The 19,453-nt window shown below is 43.5% G+C and overlaps 1 protein-coding gene across 27 annotated transcripts in view; it reads right to left on the bottom strand.

The window, feature by feature from the left end:
• The window catches only part of NRXN1 (neurexin 1), a 715,088-nt gene that overhangs the window by 272,640 nt on the left and 422,995 nt on the right, over positions 1-19,453 (bottom strand). For 2 of the 27 annotated variants that reach the window (XM_054193706.1, XM_054193709.1), the window contains exon 1: positions 9,975-10,746. The exons of 23 other annotated variants lie outside the window; for them this stretch is intronic. In XM_054193706.1, the coding sequence (XP_054049681.1) occupies positions 9,975-10,386 (412 nt within the window). In that variant the 5' untranslated portion in view covers positions 10,387-10,746. Of the gene's footprint in view, positions 1-9,974; positions 10,752-19,453 lie in introns of those variants that run through there. 2 more of the 27 variants (XM_054193708.1, XM_054193710.1) reach the window with 2 other exon arrangements.

Raw genomic sequence — 19,453 nt, 5'->3', positions numbered from 1 at the left:
CGTTCCAGAGGAGCCTATTGCCCAGATAGGCTGTGGCGCCGCAGAGATACCAGCACTTACGCAGGCCAAGGGTTAATGTCTGGATGCCACTTTTCAACATGACAGTTAGAAACGGCGGGTTTTTTAGCAACGTTAAACTGATCTACGCTCAGCGTCATTTAGCCATAATGGCTGCTTCTTTTCTCCCCCCAATTTTCCTTTTTTCCAAACTACATTTTGGAAATTAACTGACTCTACAGAAGACAAAAGTACCACCACATACCATATGCATATGTAAATTTACTCCTAGTTTATATACAATTTTTTTTCTTAGTTTTTCTTTCAATTCAAATAATTACATTTGGAAAAAGGAAAAAAAAGAGAAGAGTGATTGTCAAATAGCCAGCAGAGATCAAGTAAATGACTTGAAACAAACAGAAAACATTTACAAAGTCCTGACATATTTATTTATTCACACCACACTTGCTATGACCAGTTTAGGATGAGCCTTTCTCACATCTCCAGCAGTGACCTTGTACTGAAACAGTGGCATTTGTCCCTAGTCCAAGTGTTGGCAAAAGCTGTGTGAGATACACAAATTACACTGAAACCCACCTTCCCAAAGTCTAAGGCACAGGCCCCCCGACAGGCAGATGTTATCCCACAAGTACAGTGAATAGATAGGATCTGAGGAGCCTTCAGTCGAGTCACTTGCAATTTACATCAGTGTTAATAACTGCCATACCGAAAGTAACTGCCTCTACAGATATCTAGCAGATGTATCATGTTTTTCCACATTTAGTTATTTACCTTTGCTGACCTCAGGCTCCTTGAAACTAAGCTCCTGTGCACTTATGTACAAATTGCATTTTCGTTTAAATAATCATACAACTCATTAAATCACTGCCAGCTACAAACTGAAATTTAAGTGTCTTACTCAGCTATTTGCAGGCCGCTATCCTTCTTGACAGACCAACAACAACTCTTATCTGCATGCTTAACTACAGTTTTGCAATGTCTTGCACAGTAAGACAGTCAAACATCGCACTTTAAGATGTTTGGGTTTGTTGTTGTTGCTGCAAAATAATGTTGTTACTATTCTCTCTTCACCAACTTCTCCCTCTAAATGCCATACAGTGGATTTCACTATATTCATGTCAGACAACAGCTAAAGCTGTCAAATTGTGCTGAGTGATGAAAAGCAAACTTTATGAGCTAATGTGAGAAGATTTCTACAAAAGTTGAAAATTACCATCACAAAAATGTTCTGGCTTCAATCTTAGCGAATGACTGGTTTTCTATTAGAAGTCAGCACGGTTGAAATGAGCATTTGGCCTACATACTGTCATACATAACACATTCCAGCCAAGACACATTCTAGCCAACAGTTTCTAACGAAAGCATGTTGCGTGTTTCTTAACTACAATACTTGAAAAAGAAAGTCTTCTCATTGATAGGGCATAAAATGAGCATACTCCTGCAATTTAAGTAGAACTTCCAAGCAATAAAAAACTACTTGGAAAAACTTCCAAGCAATAAAATAATGGTAGTAAACTTCTCCCCCACCTTCCCTTGCCTATATAGTGTTTTATTTAACTTCACTTGATATAACAGATTCTTTAGGAAGGTGGACATTCACAGCATTTCTGGGCTTTTTTAGAATCAGCAGCAGTATTTAAGAGCTGCTCTGAATGCCAGGGTTGGGGTGCACGCCCCAGGCAGATTTAAAACCCACAGCAAGGCAAACTGCAAACACGAACCAGCCCGAGAAGAGCACGGGTGGAAGGATGGGGCTTGGATGGGAGCCACAGCATGTTCCGACCAACTGGGACACAAGGATTTAAGACGCATCCATTTAGACACAGCCAAAGGGGCTAATCTCACATCTGTTGTTTTGTCACAACTCCTAAACCCCTCTCTGTGGGCACTGAATATCCAAACCCAAAATAACAGCATGATTCAATTCATGCTCATATGTTTTCCCTAAATATGGCAATTCATTATTTTTGATGAAAGCTCCCTCATAATTCTTGTCATGTGAAATACAGTGAACACATCCACTAACTGCATCAAACCTATTTCAAAAATACATATATTTCCATTATTATTTGCAATAATTCATGCACAGCTTAAAAAGCGTTGTTTTTGGTGGAGGGAGACCACACCAGAAGCACTACATGCATGAGGGACATCAGATCTGACAGACACACAACAGATCAGGTCATGCAGTGCAAATTTTGTGCTTGACCTCAATAAAAGCAAATCAGGCCCAGGCCAACGATCAGAAACAGTGTCTTCTTTAGCCCTCAATTAATTCCTTCACATCTCATCTCCACTGGTCAGTAAGGAGGAGCCAAGCCAATGGTGATTTTTCCCCACCTCCTTTCTACCTACTTCCCCGGGCTCTAGAGTTGCCATCATTGAGAAAGTCAACCAACTCCAGCAAGTCAGCAATGTAAATGCGAATTAAGATTGCATCCTACTCCTCTTCGAGGTAGAGAAAGTTTCTCAGCGTTTTTTGAAGTTTCTCCAAGAAGTCTAGTCATTCTCTGCTCTTTATTTTACAATTGCAGATGAGCTGAATTAATGAAGTAAATTAGAGAAGCCCTAACTCAGTCACAGATACGCAGGGATAAAAGAACATGTTTGGAAAGCAGTCAACTTGCTTTAGAAGCATGTTGGCGTTTCTTTGCAGATACAGCTGCAGTAAAAGAGAACTAAAGAAAGAGTTAACACTTCTGTCATTTCTGAGTAGGTGTCTGAGCGCATCCCCCGCTAAGGGCCCAGAACAGCAGAATGATCTGAGCAAATCTTTTCTTGCTGAGCCCTCTGTCACTCCACGCTTGAGCAGCAAGCTCTTCAGGAAACACCTATCTATGTATTTAAAAGGAAGACTCGTCATTGTGCTGTTTGCAGTTCAAATATGCAGACTATACACACTCCTCAACCCTTCAGGTAAACCCTGCCTCAGCTTCAACTATTTCTTGCCTTTTGAGATTGGGGATCATGGATACCACGTATCTATCTTATGCGTACATTTTTCTTATCAAGCAAGCCCCAGAAGTGGTAAAGCTTTCTGAGTCTTACCCTATGTACAGCGCGTGAGCCAGTCACACTCTTAACCTGGGCTATTTCGATGAATTTGGCCAGTTTAGCGCTTACAGAAATTCACAACCAACTGCTACAGCTTTCTATGGTGATTCACTAATCATGAGCCAGAGATGGTCACTGCATCTAAGCATGGAATCCTCCCCACCACCTTACCCCAGCTTGATGGAGTGACATCCAGCAGCGCTACTTCTTTCCCACGTTATTTCACTGGCTCATTTTTGCTATCAACTAGGGGGGAAGGGAATAATTAATTATATTGTTCTGACTGATTACATCTGTAGTTAATGAATATTGTCACTGAATGTTTCTTAACATTTTCAACTCTTAGAGAAAAGCTCTCTTTGTCAACTTAACACTATGGACCATTTTCCCATTATGAGGAAACATCTGTGACGCGTATGTGTGTGCATGCACATGCTTGCGCACAAATGTATATGAAGTTATGAAAAAGAGGGGGGAAAACTACATCCAGGCATCAGTCCTGCTATTCAGAAAGGAAAAACTGTCTAAATGATGGTAAGTTCATGGCTTCTCTTCTATATGTTTGTTACTTTTAACTTTACAGAACAGCATTGTTATTTATAATACACTTACTCCCATCAAATCAGACTGTTCCATTCTACTTATAATCACAGCTACATTCACAAGACAACTTATTATCGCAGCAAGATCTATCAGTTCTGCCTACACTGTATTTACAAACTAGAAAGGAAGTTGTTAGCTTAGAAAAAATTGCTGCAGATATTGTGGCAAATCTGAGGACATCAAACTTCATAAGAAAAAGATAAATTAACTGATACTGGGGAAAGACAAGGAAGAGGTCAGTAATGTCATCTTGATTACTCAGAAAGGTTAAGAACTATTGCAAGCTTTGACCAAGGAGAAGACAAAAGATGAACTTCACTGAACTACACTACGTGATCCATGGAAAATGTAAAAATCAAGCACATCATCCTATGGTTAACCATGGTAATGGCCATCTGTGTGAGAAAGCTGAGAAAATATTCGGACTGTGGAACTGGTTGTGTTTACTCACACTGGGCGGAGCAGCTGTACATCAGAGGTTTGTCTACACAGTTCTCCCCTGGACTAAAACGAAGAAACGGAAAGAAATTTCCCTTAAAGCCAAGTCAACTTCTTGCTATCAGAAAAAAGCCATCTTTGAAAATTAGAAACAGCAGGAAGTACAACTGTATTGAATGCTAAATTAATTTCTTCTGATAACTTATTTCAAACAGCATTTGATTAAAAGACAATAAAACATGCTTTAAATCTAGAAAAACATGGTTACCGCAGGCTGAGGCAAAGGCGGTATTGCTGATAAGTGACAACAGAGTGTTGTTATTTATTTAGCTCGTGTAAAGGCACCCCAGTCAATCAATAGCTGTGCGTGTACTAAGGCAGCGGGGCTTGTATGAAGATGCTTATCAGAAATCCACGAGCAACATTCCACTTTTGATTACAGTGCTCCAGACTGTCCGCAATACTGCTGAAGACTGTATGCCTCTTTGACAAGCCATATTGACAGAAATAATAATATAGAAACCACACTTCCTAATATGCATATCTAACTGCACAGCCAATTAACCACTATGCTGACTGAAATTGCTTTGTTATTCATTTTATTCCAACTGATGTTAATGCTTTGGCAGCTGATGGGGATAATAACTGATGGAGCATATTGGAAATTTTGAAAGGGGATATAAAATTTATATAATTTAAAGACGTGGAGAAAGCTGCTATGCTTTACAGTCTTCAAACATGAAAATGTCTGTTATGTGTAAGAAGTGCTCAGAGCAGGAGAACTAGTAAGTATTTGAAAATCCGTGAATGAAAAGGAGATATAAAAAAAAGAAGATTGTGATATACAAACACGTTTTAAAAAAAAAATAAAAAAGATCTCTCTCTAAAAAAAGGCAATTGTAACATGAAGATGAGACTTTTTCACTTCTACCTCTAATATCATATTGAGTAACAATGCTTGAACATCTGGAAACATTTACATTTGAGTTTTAATCAAAATATAACCCTTTTCTGCAACATAATAAGCACATTCTAACAACAAAAAAATGCCATTTAATTTACCCTAACCCCTAGAAATGTTTATTACTGTTATATGCAGAAATAGCAATTCCAGTGTATGGAGGGGGGAAAAAAGTAAAAGGCCATAGAATTATTTTTACCTACACTAATAAGTCTTTCCTTGCAGATTTCTTACAAAGTTAAATTGCTATCTATACATCATAAGCACATCTTTCAAAGCTGTTTTGGTCACATTTTTCACAATGGTGGAATAAATGATTTCACTGCAGCGTTGCTAATTCTAGCCGTGCTATTCTGACTTAGTGAAAGCTCCCGTGGAGTTCCACAGGCATCTTCACCGAACAAGGGCTGCCTGGTCCAGCCCTCAGTCTGGTTCTCCAGTAACAGTGAGCTGGTGATTCTGCTACAGAAGTCTCTCTAACTCTCTAAATGGACAGAAGTCTCTCTAAATGGACATAACGTGGATGAGTCCAGCGCACATGAACTTCAGCAACAATGGCGAAACAGAGACTGGAAGAAGCTGGCCTAGCTTAGAAGTGGGAGATCAGCATGCATGTCCCTGCTGCCACGTCATGTTCTGGATAGAAAAGACTGGCGGAGGGAAGGTGCTGTGGTAACACACTATCCCAGTGCTCAATCTCAGCTCTCGCCTCCAAAATATGTCAACTTTTCTTCCTTAAAGCCCTCATTTTCCACAAACTCTTCTTCATGCTCAGGAGCTTTGCTGTTGAAGCACTTTTTCACTCCCTCTGCTCAAACTCTTAAATCCCTCTACTGTTCCATCACAAAGGTCCCTAGCACTTCCCCACCCCAAACTACCACTTTCTTAATAACTGCCCCCAGTACCCTATTCCCTCTACTTCACACTGCCTCTGCTCCTCCTAAACCATTAGCCCATATCTTGGTCATAAGTCTCATCAAGACAAATCCCCTTCTGGCACCACACTAACCCGCGTCCTTAAATGCACAACCCCTACACATACTGCTCAGCTCCTTCTGTTCTGCCTGTGAGCACGTCGATCCCATTCCAGCCCCATTTTTACCTTTTCTTTCCAAGCACATGCACATACCAACATTCAGATTTCATTAGTCACCCCCGGCTCCTACTCTGGTAGACGTAAAAAACCCAGAATCAACTTATATTTATCAGTAAACAGCCTGAACAAGATCCTGAGAGCACAGAAAAAAGAAATAGCTAGAAGAAACAGTCATACTGTACATGTAATTTGGTAACTGAACGAGAAATTTGGGGGGGGGCAATAAAAGTGCCCCCAGTAGGCACCGAAGAGGTGTATGCAGGAAGGAAGGGGTGAATGAGGATGGTGACAGCCATCAATATGGCTACACTTTTAACTTTTCACTTACTCAATGTGCAATTTTCACTTCAGACATGATCCATCGTGTTCCCCTATTCTTAAAGAAACTGTCTTCATTTAAAGTTACTGAGAAAGTTGCAATTGCTTTCCTTTTATGTGGGCTTTGCCATGGGCAGACCATGTTTTTGTAATCTGGAGGCACTGCAGTATGAGCTACTCTATCTACTCCAAAAAAAAGACTGCATGGGAGATACTGCTATAACAAAAGCAACAGCCGCCTTCTTAAACGGAGCAAGGAGATATGAACATAAATCATCAAATAACCCACATGCTGCAGAGACCACTGGCCGGCGCTGAGCAGCCTAGGACTTGCATTTGTGAACATTAGATGTGCTTCTCTGAACATTCTCTGTACTTCCCTTTACCTTGCTGATGTCATGATCCAGAGAATTATTTTCTTATTCCTTCCTGTGGTTAAACTTTCAATTCTTTCAGCCATCTTTCACCTTCCGAAGTTCAATGAGAGTCAAAAAGCATAGTCAAAAGATCATTTGGTCAAGCTTGAAAGATGTTTAATTTTAACTTTTAGTATATTAAAAAAAACTATGCGCTGAACTACTTTTTGTTTAATAGGGTGGACAACATTGCTTGGTTGGAATTCTGTTTGTGTCTCTGAGAGGCACAACACTGTCCACTAAAACCACATGAGATCACACTACTAAGCAAAATCCCAGCAAAATTTCCTGACGAGAGTGTTCGCCGCAAGATTGTGGTTTGATTTTTCAAAAGAAGTGGAAAACATCCAACCATGCTGGGCTTTTGGCTTTGCTTCTACTATTAGCCGGAATTGGGTTGGCTCAAGGAAAACTGATAGAATAAAAAAAATCAAAGCATTTGCTGGGAGGATGGGGGTGGCAGAGCTAGCCAGTGCCAGGGGCAGAGGAGGAGGGTGTGGATGTCTGAGAACTGTGGTGACATTTATAGAGTGCCTGGGCAAAGTAATCGTTTCTCCTTCCTTTGACACTTCTGATTCACCATATTAGAGAGCAATGCTTTCATCGGGGATCGACTAATTGACCTACCCTAAAAGCTCTTTTCGACTTTTAACAGGTATGATGCTATGAAAAGCTGACAAAGTAACAAAAAAGCAGATAAGATGTCACCATAAAGACTGCAACGGTTACATACAACCCTATTAGACTAGAACAGAGTAACTGCAAAACTGAATGGAGCTAATGTTGACAGATACAAGCCTGAGAATCCAGTTCTCGCTCTCACCTGGCTAAGCCTGCAGGGGCTGGGACACTGCAGAAGGGTGCTCTGACACCCCCCACCCCTCACCCCATCCCTCTGGCTGATGCTTAGGAATGCAGCGAGGGGCTCCACAGGAGCTGTGTCCAACCCTGCTCAGCCAGAAAGAGAAACGCTTCTGTCAGGCTTACGGAAGCAAATGGGAACACCTCTCTGAAGAATTAATAATGAAAGGAACTAGATGCTTCAAAACACTGTCAGATAGTGGAATTTCTGATAAATGCAGAAAAGCAAAGATGTTTAGAGTTATGAAGTAAACACTCTGAAATGCCTTCTTACGACATGTAACATCCTTCATTTTGTAAAATCAGCTACTTAACTTCTGGAGAGGCTCCTGGGCTTCCCCATGAAGTCCTTAAGTGGCAGCTCCACCACTTCATCTTTCATTTTCTTTAAGAAGACTCATTTCTCCTGAGAAAGCTGCCTTTTTACACCATCACACTTTGATTGGGTCCAAGGTAACGTTTTTTAAAATTGGCAAAAGGTGTGTGATTTTAAAATGCATTCTAAAGAATTGTAGCTGGTACGTCTGCAACCACATTTCTTTCCCCCTCATTCTTTTAACCTTCCCTCAAATTAATAGCAAACCCCTAAATGATATTCCCATATGGACAGAAACTGAAGGAATAATAAGCATATACATATATGCGCACATACATACATCTCTGATTTTCCCCTTTAAGCACATACAGTACAGAACATGCAGCATTCTCAACCTTGCACTGCCTCAGTGCACTAGGGAGGAGAGTGGTGGCCTGAATTACTCAATCTCTTCTTTTTTTTTTTTTTGGAATTAGACCAGACATCTAACTTTTCTCTCTTTTTTTAATTAATAAAATGCTTAAGAAAAGCCACTTCTGTGCACTTGTGCACTTTGCCTTTTCTAGCAGTTGAGTATTAAAAGGTACTTGTCACACAGTGGGAATTTTCAGGTAAACAATACTATTGTATCCACTAACGCTAGCATTGGCAATCCCCGAAGAAAAATCCAATAAATCCTAACTACCCCGTGCCTGCAACTAGGTCATCTTGAGCAGAGATGCTAAGGTTAAGTACAAGATCTGTTTTTCACTTTGCAAAGCTTGTAAATGACATCGCATGATCGTGCAAATGAAGCAAGGCAAGATGAGAAAATGAAGAAGAATGAAGCTGTATAATCTAATCAGAAGCCAACAAGGGTTTTTCTTTATCTTTTTTTCCTCCCCCGGAGACAAAGGGAGGCTTCAAATCCTTAAAACGCAGTCTGGTGTTTCGCTTTCTTTTACAGCTTTTGGTAGGGCTGAACATATGCACATCTATTTTGCATGTATTTATGTACAGGTTCACGTTAAGTATGCATGCAAAAAGAAAGAGGAAAAACTGTAACAGGGCTGTTTAAAGGGCACTGAAGCACCTGCCTGTCACTTCAGAAACTAAGTACCGGAGCACCGTAATTCTTAAGCAAAACGTATTTGCACCTGAAAAGAATTTTATCTCCGTCCCTTTCCTGACCGCTACAGCGGGCATTATTTCCCCTTCTCGCTGCCTAACCGCTTACTTCTTCCCCGATCCCCTGTATAATTAGCTGACCTTTGCTTTAGTTCACCGACTTGCGCCCAAGGTAATGAATCGGAAGGAGCGTGATCCTCACCGGCAATTTAAGCAACACCCAGGCTCCCTCCCCGCCCCTCGCCGGGGTCCCTCGGCGCCTTGCCCTGCCTCTCGCCGCGCGGACGGCTTTGCTCCGCTGTGTGTGTGTCCCCGGGCTGGGGGCAATGTGGGGGGTGGGGGGGGTTGCCGGGGAGGGGGCGAGGGCCACCGCTGCCGGGGCGCTCCCACCCTGGGGGCCACGGCTCCGGAGGCGCCTCCGGGCTGGGTTTTCCAGCCGTCTCCGTGTGCCGACCGGGCATCCCGGAGGGGTGCGGGAGAGCTTCCCCTCCGCCTCCCACCGACCCCGGGGGATGCCCGACGGCTCCGGCAGCGTCCTCCGCCCGCCCCCGCCCGGCTGGAGGGGCGGGTTGGGGGGGCTGTCCCGGGAGCGGCGGGACGGGCCCGCACCCCGCCCGAGGAGGCTGCCGGCGGGACCGGCCCCGCAGCCCTTCTGCCGCCTCCCCTCCGCGTTCCTCTTCCTCCCACCGACCGCGGGGTCCCGGCGGCCCGCGCCTGACCTCTGCGGGGCGGCGCGGCGCGGCGCAAACCCCACCATGCAGGGTACCGAGCGGCGTCCAAACCCACCGTGTCCGCCTCGCAAGGAAGCCGGTGACCTGTAGATCGCGATAGGCACTGAATGATGTTTGCTGCTGCCATGGAAATGGTGAATGTGGTGAGCGCCCAAACTGGAGGCGCCCCACGCCACCCCAAGGAGGCCGCTGAGAGTGAGCGGGACTATCCAGAGCAGGGCCAAGCGGCCCCCGGCGCTGCTGCTGCTGCCGCTGCTGGCGGGTCCCGGCTCCGGGCTGCCCCTCAGGAACCCCCCCATCCTCCGGTGCACGGCGAGCCGGCCCGCGGCGTCCTCGGGAGGAGCAGCGGCCACAGCAAAGGAGGCAAAGTTTGGGGAGAGGAGCGCTCGCACACACGCACACGGCGCTGGCTGCAGCTCACCGCACCAGGCGAGCCATCTCTTCCCTTTGGGAAAGCTTATCAGCATCCTTTTCTCCAGGTCTTCTTCTACCCAAAACAATCCGAGACATAGTCAGAGGCGGAGAATCCAGGCAGTTCAGAGCCTTCGCAAAGAGGTGGAAGAGAGGAAAAGCCCCGCGCTCAAACAATCGCTAGTTTCAGCTTTCCCGGGGCTGGTGCTCATTAACAATACTCCACAGTTGCAAGGGCTACGAGAGTGCCAAGCATTCCCCCATCCTCAGTAATCCACAGTGCAGCCAATCATGCCACATTTCTGCTAAGAAAGAAAAAAGGGGATGCCACTCCATCAGCCAGCGCTGGGAAAGCAGAGAAAAATCAAACTGCTGCTCTTCCCTCCATTCATCTTCAAACTGGTGAGCCCTCACCGAGCGATCTCTCTCTCCCGGCGCGCACACACACACACACACACACACACACACACTCACACACACACGCCGCCAGACAATAATCAGGCTGCTCCGGCAATCTCAATGGTCTGACTATTGACAGTAATACCCGAGGATGGTTTCAGGGAGAATAGTGCACCCTTATGAAAGAAGCTGGGAAGAAGAAAAAAAAAAGAAAAAAAGAGAAAAAAATAACCATGCTTGCGAAGAGCAGGGCTATGCAAATCTGCAGTCTCCAAACAGCAAATCGCTGAAGCTTGGATGCAATGCAGAGGACGAGCCTATGTTAAAGAGGGAGGCTGAGTTCAGCTCCCACACAGTCGCGCTGCCTCTCCTCTGCCTTTCGGGAGCCGCGCACTGCCAGAACATGGCTCGGGCGGTGCGGAGGACACACACACACGCACACACACACACGCACACACGCCGCTCTTCCCCACCCGCCACCCATCCGCGCCGCGGAGTCAGCAGCGCGGCGGGAGCGTTCCCCCTCCTCTCACAGTTCAGATGTGGCAGTGTCTTGAAAACCCACTTTCCAGCTTAAAAAAGAACGATTTCGGGTCTTTTAATTGGCCTAAACTTCGCCCATCAGATGTTTCCCTCTGTCTATTCGAGCATCTGCTTCGATTATCCGGTAATTACACTCACAGCGCCAAACAAAGAGTTACCGGGTGTTTTCTTTTTTCCCGGCACTACTCAACTACCGCACCTCTGCTGCCCACCGCAGACACGGCTGCAAACTGGGCTGAAAAAAAAAGCCGTTTCTGGGCTGAAAAAACCCCATTTCAGGGCTGAGCCCCCCCCGCCTCAACCCCAGCTGCAGGGCGGCGCCGGCAGCGCCCGCATCGCCGCCCGGGTGCGGAGCCCCGCCGCGGCGCTCGCCCCTCGCCTGCCCCGAAAACAGCGGGAAGGGATGCTCTATGCGCACTCCCGCCCCTCCACCCCGGGCAGCCGAGGGTGGGAGATGCCACGTTTAAAAGCAAGGGTCTGCATTCAAAGGGGTAACACTTCCCCGCTCGGCGGGTCCTCGGCCCCCCCCTCCCTGGGAGCCGTCGGCGGGAGGCGCGGCCCCTGCAGTACCGCACCTGGGCACAGCAGGGTGCGTGAGCCGCCCGCTCCCTCCCTCCTTCGCTCCCTCCCCCGTTTCCAGCCTGCCGTGTGGATCTTGTGCCATGCCTTCAGCAGCATGAGATCATGGGTGCGGGGTGCGGATGCGTGAAAAGGGAGAGGGCGAGCAAGTGGGCGTGAGAATGCTTTTTTATCCGTTTCGCCTTCATTTAAACGCAAACCGCTGCAATATGCTGAGGCGCTCCTTAATTCACACGGACGCGAAGGGAAGTCACAACCCTTACTCATCCGCGTAGGTTTAGGAAAGAGAAAGGCGTCTCGCCCCGGCTCTGCTCAGCCCAGGGCGGATTGCTCCCCCCCGGCGAGGAGAAAAGCCCTTCGTCGCGGGGTTGTGCCGGGGACCGCACACGGCGGCGATAAGACCCCGAAACCCGCCAGAGGAGGGGCGAGGAAGCGGCACCCCCTGCCCTGCCCTGGGGGCGGTGCGTTTCACAGCCCTGCCCGCCCGGCTGCACCGCAACGCAGTCCCGCCGCGCACCCCAAGTTTTGCAAAGAGGCCGAGGTAAACTGGAAAAAGACTCTTTACCCCAGGGATGAAAACACTCAAGGGAAAACAAACAAAAAAACCCACAAACACAACAACCTCCAGGCTGAGCGCCCAAGCCCTTTCTGCTCTCCGGGAAAGCGCACTGGAGGAAGCCCCGCAAGGGGGCTTCCCCGGCGGGTCCCCGCCAGCCCAGTGCCGCGGTCCTCCGGGGCAGGGGTTGTCCTCTACCACCCCTGGCTTCCCACAGGGAAAGGCAGCTTTATAAGGAAGTTAGTGACTTTTCCAACCTGTCTGAAGAAGCCTTAGCGTAAAAGAAGAAACCCCAATTTTCCAAACTATCGGCTTGCAACTGCCATGCACTGTCGCCTCTTAAAAAAGAAAATACAATAAATTGTCTAAGTTTCAGAGTTAAGGGAAGAAGGAAAAATGAAAGAAATCTTAAAAAAAACGTCAGCCTGGATTCACCAACTTTCCTAGAATTCAGCCCTTGATGTATATTTCTTGTTCATGCAAGTAATATGTCTTAGAAATTTTATCCAGAAATACCACTAGGTTTTCTATCAATCTGACTCAGGAAACAAAACATTTCAGTCAGTCACTGGAACCAGTTTTTCAGTAAACTGTTCACATGTTGCTGCCGTTTTAGAAACATGCAGCAGTTAACTGTCTGTTCTTAATGATTCTAGACATCCTACAGACGAGTAACTTAAAATTGTTAGCACTTCTCTGAAATAGGAAGCCGGTATTGCCAACCGTGTAACGATACAGTTGGCAACGCAGTTGTTCAGATACAATTTCAGTTGGCAAGTCCTGTCTAGACTAACTTCTGCTCGTCTGTTTTAAAGGCCTCCATCAAGAGCTGTATTCTCCCACCTTTTAGTGGGAGTTTCCCTGTTGGCATCCAGGAAAGCGTGGCTGGCTCCCCTTGTAGGGTTCCCATTAGGTGTAACCTTGCAGGAGAGGCTTTCTGCAGATCCCGTCCAGCTTGAGCATAGTTTATTCAACTCTGTTTGAAGATACGCTTTGGTGTGGATACAGTAAGACTTTGTGTAAGCGATCTTTTGTGTCTTGTTGGATGTGTTTGTAGTTTGAGCACTTAAGTTCTTACTCTATCTGCCATCTACTGTGTCAAGGAGGCCTAAAGTGCTTAAATACCAAGGACAAATGAATAAAATGTTTAGGTACTTCAAAGGTACTTCATTTAATATTTTACTGAAGATAAAAAGGGTGTTTAAGTGCTTGGCATTATTAAATGTGTACTATTTATGCAGTGCACACATATAAGTGCCACTAAAATTTCTAGTTTAAATCTGTGTTTGGAGACTACTTAGAGAAGTTTTTTCATCAGATAAATTATAATGGGTCATTTTTAGGTGTTACATTGTGATGTTAAACACTACTTAGGGACTGTTAAATTGACGGAATATTTTGCTGCTGCATACCCAAACCAAGAGCTAAGGACACAAAGGCCAATCTCCACAAAGCTATTTAGGTGTCTAACGCTTATTTAAGTAGCTGAATAAAATGTGAATGGGGAGACAGACGCCTAAGCAGGCATCCCTTTCTGGTTCTGGCAATGTGCTCAGCACCTTGTATGTACTAGCTCTAATTTTAATAACATTTGACGTTTTCCTGGCTCTGCACTCTGAACCACAGAGAGAAACAAGAAAGGGACCATCCAAGTTTCAGGGAGGAGAAAGGTGATCTAATGCGGTGCACTGGAGAGAAATGGGGAGAAGTAATTTGTGGAAAATATCCTAAAAAGATTGAACATTGAAAGGATGACAGGACGGGAAAAAAAGAAGTCGAAGAAAGAAGTGTGTATGAAAGCAAATAAAAGGCAGATGGGGACAAGAAGGCAAAAGAAGGAAATTCCAGGAAGTAAAATCCTCTCTTGCTCAGTTTTTTGTGGTAACAGCAAGCACTTCTTTCCAATTTGAAGCAAATCTTGGTAGTCAGATACTTCTAGTCTTTTCATGTTTTATTTAAAAAGCTTAATTGGGTGTCTTAGCACTCAGAGTTAGGCTTTTTAATGAAAAGTAAAAGTTAAAAGCATCTGCAAGTAAACATTATGAAAACCAATGGTAAGCAGCATTTCTTATTTAAAATACTTTCTTTTATACCCCCTGCAGACATAAGAGTGAGTATGAATCTTTGTTAGTTGAGGACTAGCTGAAGTTGAAATAATCTGGGTTTAATCCCCAAGGGCACAGAATCAGCTACTCCCAACACAATCAACGTTGTGGTATCAGTCTGTGAAGGTTCACTCAAAGAAGGAAGAAGTGGTACAAAAGCAGGCAATAAACAAGTTTGTGCCAGCAAGTAAATGCCTTATTGCAGGCATAGCAAAGTGTGAAAATAAACTACAGCGTTCACAAGGTAGTTTTCAGTATTTTGGAAACTTAGCTCAGTGAAGCTAATTTAATAGGGTTTTTAACGCCATTTAACACTTACCCTGCGCAGGTCACATTGGTAGGAAATGTGACTTTTAATCAAGTTATTTCCACCAAGCGGACTCTGTTGATACCAGTAGGTTCCTAAGTTTGTGAGCAAGAATATCCTTATAATTGTAAAAACACACGTTTTCCTGGCTTATTCTAATGCCATTATCCTATGAACACCAAATGATCCGAAAGGAGATTTATACAAACAAAAAAAAAGCACTTCCACAAGTATAAGTTACATTACGTTCTTAGATAAAATCAGATACTTCTTGCTGGTCCAACCATATCTGTCTACACCTTGGTTCCTGTCAATACGGCTATATCAGTTAAAATGAACAACTTTGTCGACACCAGCAAAACTTAAGTGCAGACTATGCCTTAGGCTAGCAGAAGTCGTCGGTTAAATTCAGGGCTCCTTTAGGTTAAGTGCTGCCTTTACGCCACCAGACTTCTCTGGCCACCTCTTTTCTCCTGAGGTTAAATCCTGCACTTCATGTTGCAACATTCACTCTTAAACTCCTGAAGCTCAAGTGCTGTTCAGAAAGCTCAGGTAGAAAAAAAAACCTCCACAAATGTGTACCTGTATTACTGGGAATACTGTTCAAGGAACACTTTAACACACTTCCTATGTTTTTCTATTACAGCTGTTCTAGTGGAGAAAATGGAATATCACTTCATTTGAAAATAGGCGAACGTTTTGTGATTACAATTAAGCAGGACAGAATTTATGGTTACCTGTCCTACAGACAACAGCTTAAAGAAGAAAACATTGCAGCTAACATTTCCACTTACCAGTATAAACTCTGATGAATTTAAGGACCTATACACAGGATCTCCCAATACTAAAAATGTCTGATTTTCAGACATTTCAGTGTCTGATGACATTGGAGGTGTTCATTTCCCTCCTTTAAGCAGCAGCGAATGTTTCTTTCAAAAGCCAGTGAGTTGCAAGATACTGAACCAAGGGCTGTCATCCATGTATATGTCCTAACCCTCCGTAACTTAGGGCAGAAACCCTTTACTTTAGAAAGGAAGCCAAAAAACTTTATCATGTGAACTACTCGGAGAGTTGAAAGCTAAAAAATATAATTCTAGGAGAGCTGGATGGAGTATTTGTGCAGTCACAAAATACAGAGAAAGTAAATTTTTTGGTGATCATGTAAAAAGAAGGGAGTTTACAATGGAAATACTTAGGCTGCGTTCTCTGTAGTGCAGCTATTCTCTCTATATGTATAGTTCAAAATAAATCCCAGTACAGTTAATAAGTCTTTCTGTCCATAAACCTGTCCATCCAAATAGGCTTAAATCTTCATAATGAATTTCTTGACTCTGTGTATATAAAGACAGAAAGAATCTCTTTCTCTGTATTCCTTGCTGTCAAAAGGAAGCTGATTTTTATTTTGTTTTATTTTATTGAAACCATGCACATAAGCCAGGTCCCTTATGTGCTGGTAGAATAGAAGGGGCTCGTAGGAGAACATTTTCCAATGGGGAATTTTGACTCTGAAAGGAAGCTCCCTCTTGGGCTCAAATAGCCCTGGTTGGTCCATCAATTCTCAGGGCACTTTGCCAAGTCCATCTACCATTACTCGCGTTAGCCCTGGTTTGACCTGCCTTGAGGAGGATGGCTCATACTCCACTGGGGGTTGTCTTTTGCTGGCTGCCAGTGCTGCAATGCCATTTAATTTCATATTTTCTTTTTTTGTTTTTGTCTAACTTTGCACAAAGGGTGCTTACAGTTTGGCTAGGTTCCCCTTTTCATTCCAATATAAAGCCACAGGAATTAAGGCCAAATCCACATATATATACATGGAGGTATTTAAGAGATTTGTAGTCCCGTATCAAGCAGGGCAGGCTGTACTCGTGTTCTCTCTGGACTACTGCATGAGCAGTTAATTCTATGGGCAATTAGACTGCTGCAGAACCTGCAAAAGTCTCTCTGATTTCTACCAGAGCTGCCGCAGGAACTGGCACTGCATTGCCGCAAAAAAGAGAGATCCCTGACTACAGCTTAAATGCTACTAATTTGAACTCCTCAGCAAATGCTCCAGCTACGGACAAAAAAAAAAAAAAAAAAAAAAAAAAAAAGAGAACCACAAAAATAGGTTGCAAATTAGTCATCAAGAAGTTTGATGAGATCAGTGACAGATGCCAATAAGAGAACCTAGCGTTGTGCTCTTTTGTATCCAGTACAAGCATACAAAGTATATGCAAAGCCTATTTGTTTATAAAAGGCCTCCAGAAATAGGAAAAGTGTGTGTATTGGATTGTTTGCAGCTCTTGTTATTTACCATACATAATACCTGAGATATCAGATGCCATGTCAAGGCCAAGGTCACACTAAACTCCAAGTGCAACGGCCCTAAAATGGGGAAATTAAGGTTAAAGACATTGCAAGGCAAAGTTGATCATCTTTTTTTTTTTGGTGGGAAGCCCACAGTAAACGGGAGAGCCCTGAATGATGTTTGTGGTGTGCCTAGAGTTAGTAATAGTCAGGAGTGCATTTTTAAGCGGGTTTTCCTGACAGGATTTCTAAGATATCACCCATCATGATTCACGATCGTCAGCCCGCCTCCTCCTTCCTGGCCTTGGTGGAGAAGAGGATGTACAGTGGAGTTCCACCTCCGGCCTTCTCTGAACGCATTAGTCCTGTAACACTATTGGCAAAGGAAGGGGGAAGGTGCACCCTGCTACCATTCCGTCCACTCTTCTAGGTCTATACATTGCGTTAGACTCCACACAGCAGCAGTGTTACAAATCATCTGCAGAAGTAACTGAATTTTAAGAGCAGAGCTGTAAAATGACAGCATGAACTTTCGGCGTTCATAACTTTAGAACATCCAAATGCTTATCTAGCTTTAAGCTGCTTCTTTCTTTCCTCCCCCCCCAAAAAGAAGCGTCACGATTGTGCAGAAACCGTATTTGTTTGTAGTGCCAAGCAAATGTTCTATAGCTGAGTTATGAACCTCTGAACATACAGGTTTAAAATGGAAATGCTGACATAATCTTAAATGTAGTGGCACAAATACTGCCACTACAATAATCCTTGTAATCTAATATATTAGCCCTAGGGGGATGGAGACTCAATTGCTGGTCTCAGACAGCCTTTCTGAGGCTCAATTCAAATTGCGTAATTATTCTTCAAGTTCTTTAAAATATATTTCAATTGCAGTATTGTACATTCCAAAATATTGGTTCTTCAGAGATTGATTTGACTTTTTTTTCCACTTTAAAGAGATATATGACCTCAGAGGCATGTGAAAAATCATTAATCAAGTTTATACTGTGTAACACTCTTTTGTGTGTGAAAGACTTAGTTTTTTTTCCAGATTTCCTCAGTTACGTTGCCAAGATGATTCCCCTAGAGAGCCATGTGTTTATCTTGACAGGTGTTAGTGAGATCTGCAGAATCTCAGTGGAATTGTTACTGGTTGCTTTGAGGTACAGTAGAAAACATTAAGTCTGCAAACTAATGAACTTACCTTATTACATTCTAAATAAAATAAACCACAGAGTAAGTTGGATTAATCTGCTAATACCTTTCTAATGAAGCTTTTATTGGGCATATGGTGTGGTCTTGCTATTTTCCTCATATAGCTAGCACAAGCCAAAACTCAAAATAAAACCTACACGTATCTCTTGTGTTACATACTAGTATCAAAAACTCACTATCATGATTATTTTCAGATTGCTATTTTGCTAGCATAACCTTTGATTATGATTTGCAAGACTAAATGGATTAAAAAAAATAAAAAGCAATCAGATTAAAAAAAGAAACAGGAGTCACCACTGATAGGAGAAGAGAAAAATACAACTTCTACTGCCATTGCTAGGGGAAAAATATAAACCACTGCTGCTAAATTATAATTACTTTAAAATGTATTCTGTGACCTGTCCTGACAATGTCAGGGAGTCATTAACTAAATATTGTAACTTCTGGAGTTAAATAATCATTCCTTAGTTACAGTCCATTAGTGTTTTCCAGCCCTGAGCTATATTTTTGTAATGCATATTAGAAGCATTAAACAATAGGTGCTTTTAACAAAAAAGAATGAGTTTTAAGCAAGGTGAAACAAGATACCATCATTTTCAGCCAGCTATGCCTTTTGCCTGTAATTGTCATTTTCTTTCTCTCTCTATACGTGCAACATCAGAACACAAGAAAAACCACTCCTTAGTAACATTCATCTTCTGGGAACACGCTGTGGAATTTAAGTATAAACCCATAGTGGCATCTCAAAGAATAGCAATATCTCATATACTTCAGCTTTGATATACTATTTCAAATCCTTAATTTCCTTTTTTTTGCAGTTTCCCACATAAAGTTTTGCTTTGCTTCCATATTCGCAAATGCCCATTTGAGACAAAAAAAGATCTTTTCATAGCCAAGCTCTCCCCTCCCTTTATTTACTTCAACAACAAATTAGCAGCCAAGTTTTTGTAGAGGATAAGAAAATAGATACAGTGAAAACGGAGTGAGAACGTAGTTTTTCTTTCCTTCAGCACCAGCAGCCAGAAACAGTATGAAAGCAATGGATCATGAAGAAAAGCAATTTCCTACTTCAGGGATTAAGCAATGCCCTCTTTTGTAATGTTAAATGAAAGTTCTGTGTCTTTTTTTTTTTTTTCCAA

This window comes from Rissa tridactyla, chromosome 3 (genome assembly GCF_028500815.1).
Source record: "Rissa tridactyla isolate bRisTri1 chromosome 3, bRisTri1.patW.cur.20221130, whole genome shotgun sequence".
In the NCBI taxonomy this organism is placed as follows: Eukaryota; Metazoa; Chordata; class Aves; order Charadriiformes; family Laridae; genus Rissa; species Rissa tridactyla.
Note: the sequence above shows the minus strand (reverse complement) of the source record. Positions and strands in the feature narration are given on the sequence as shown.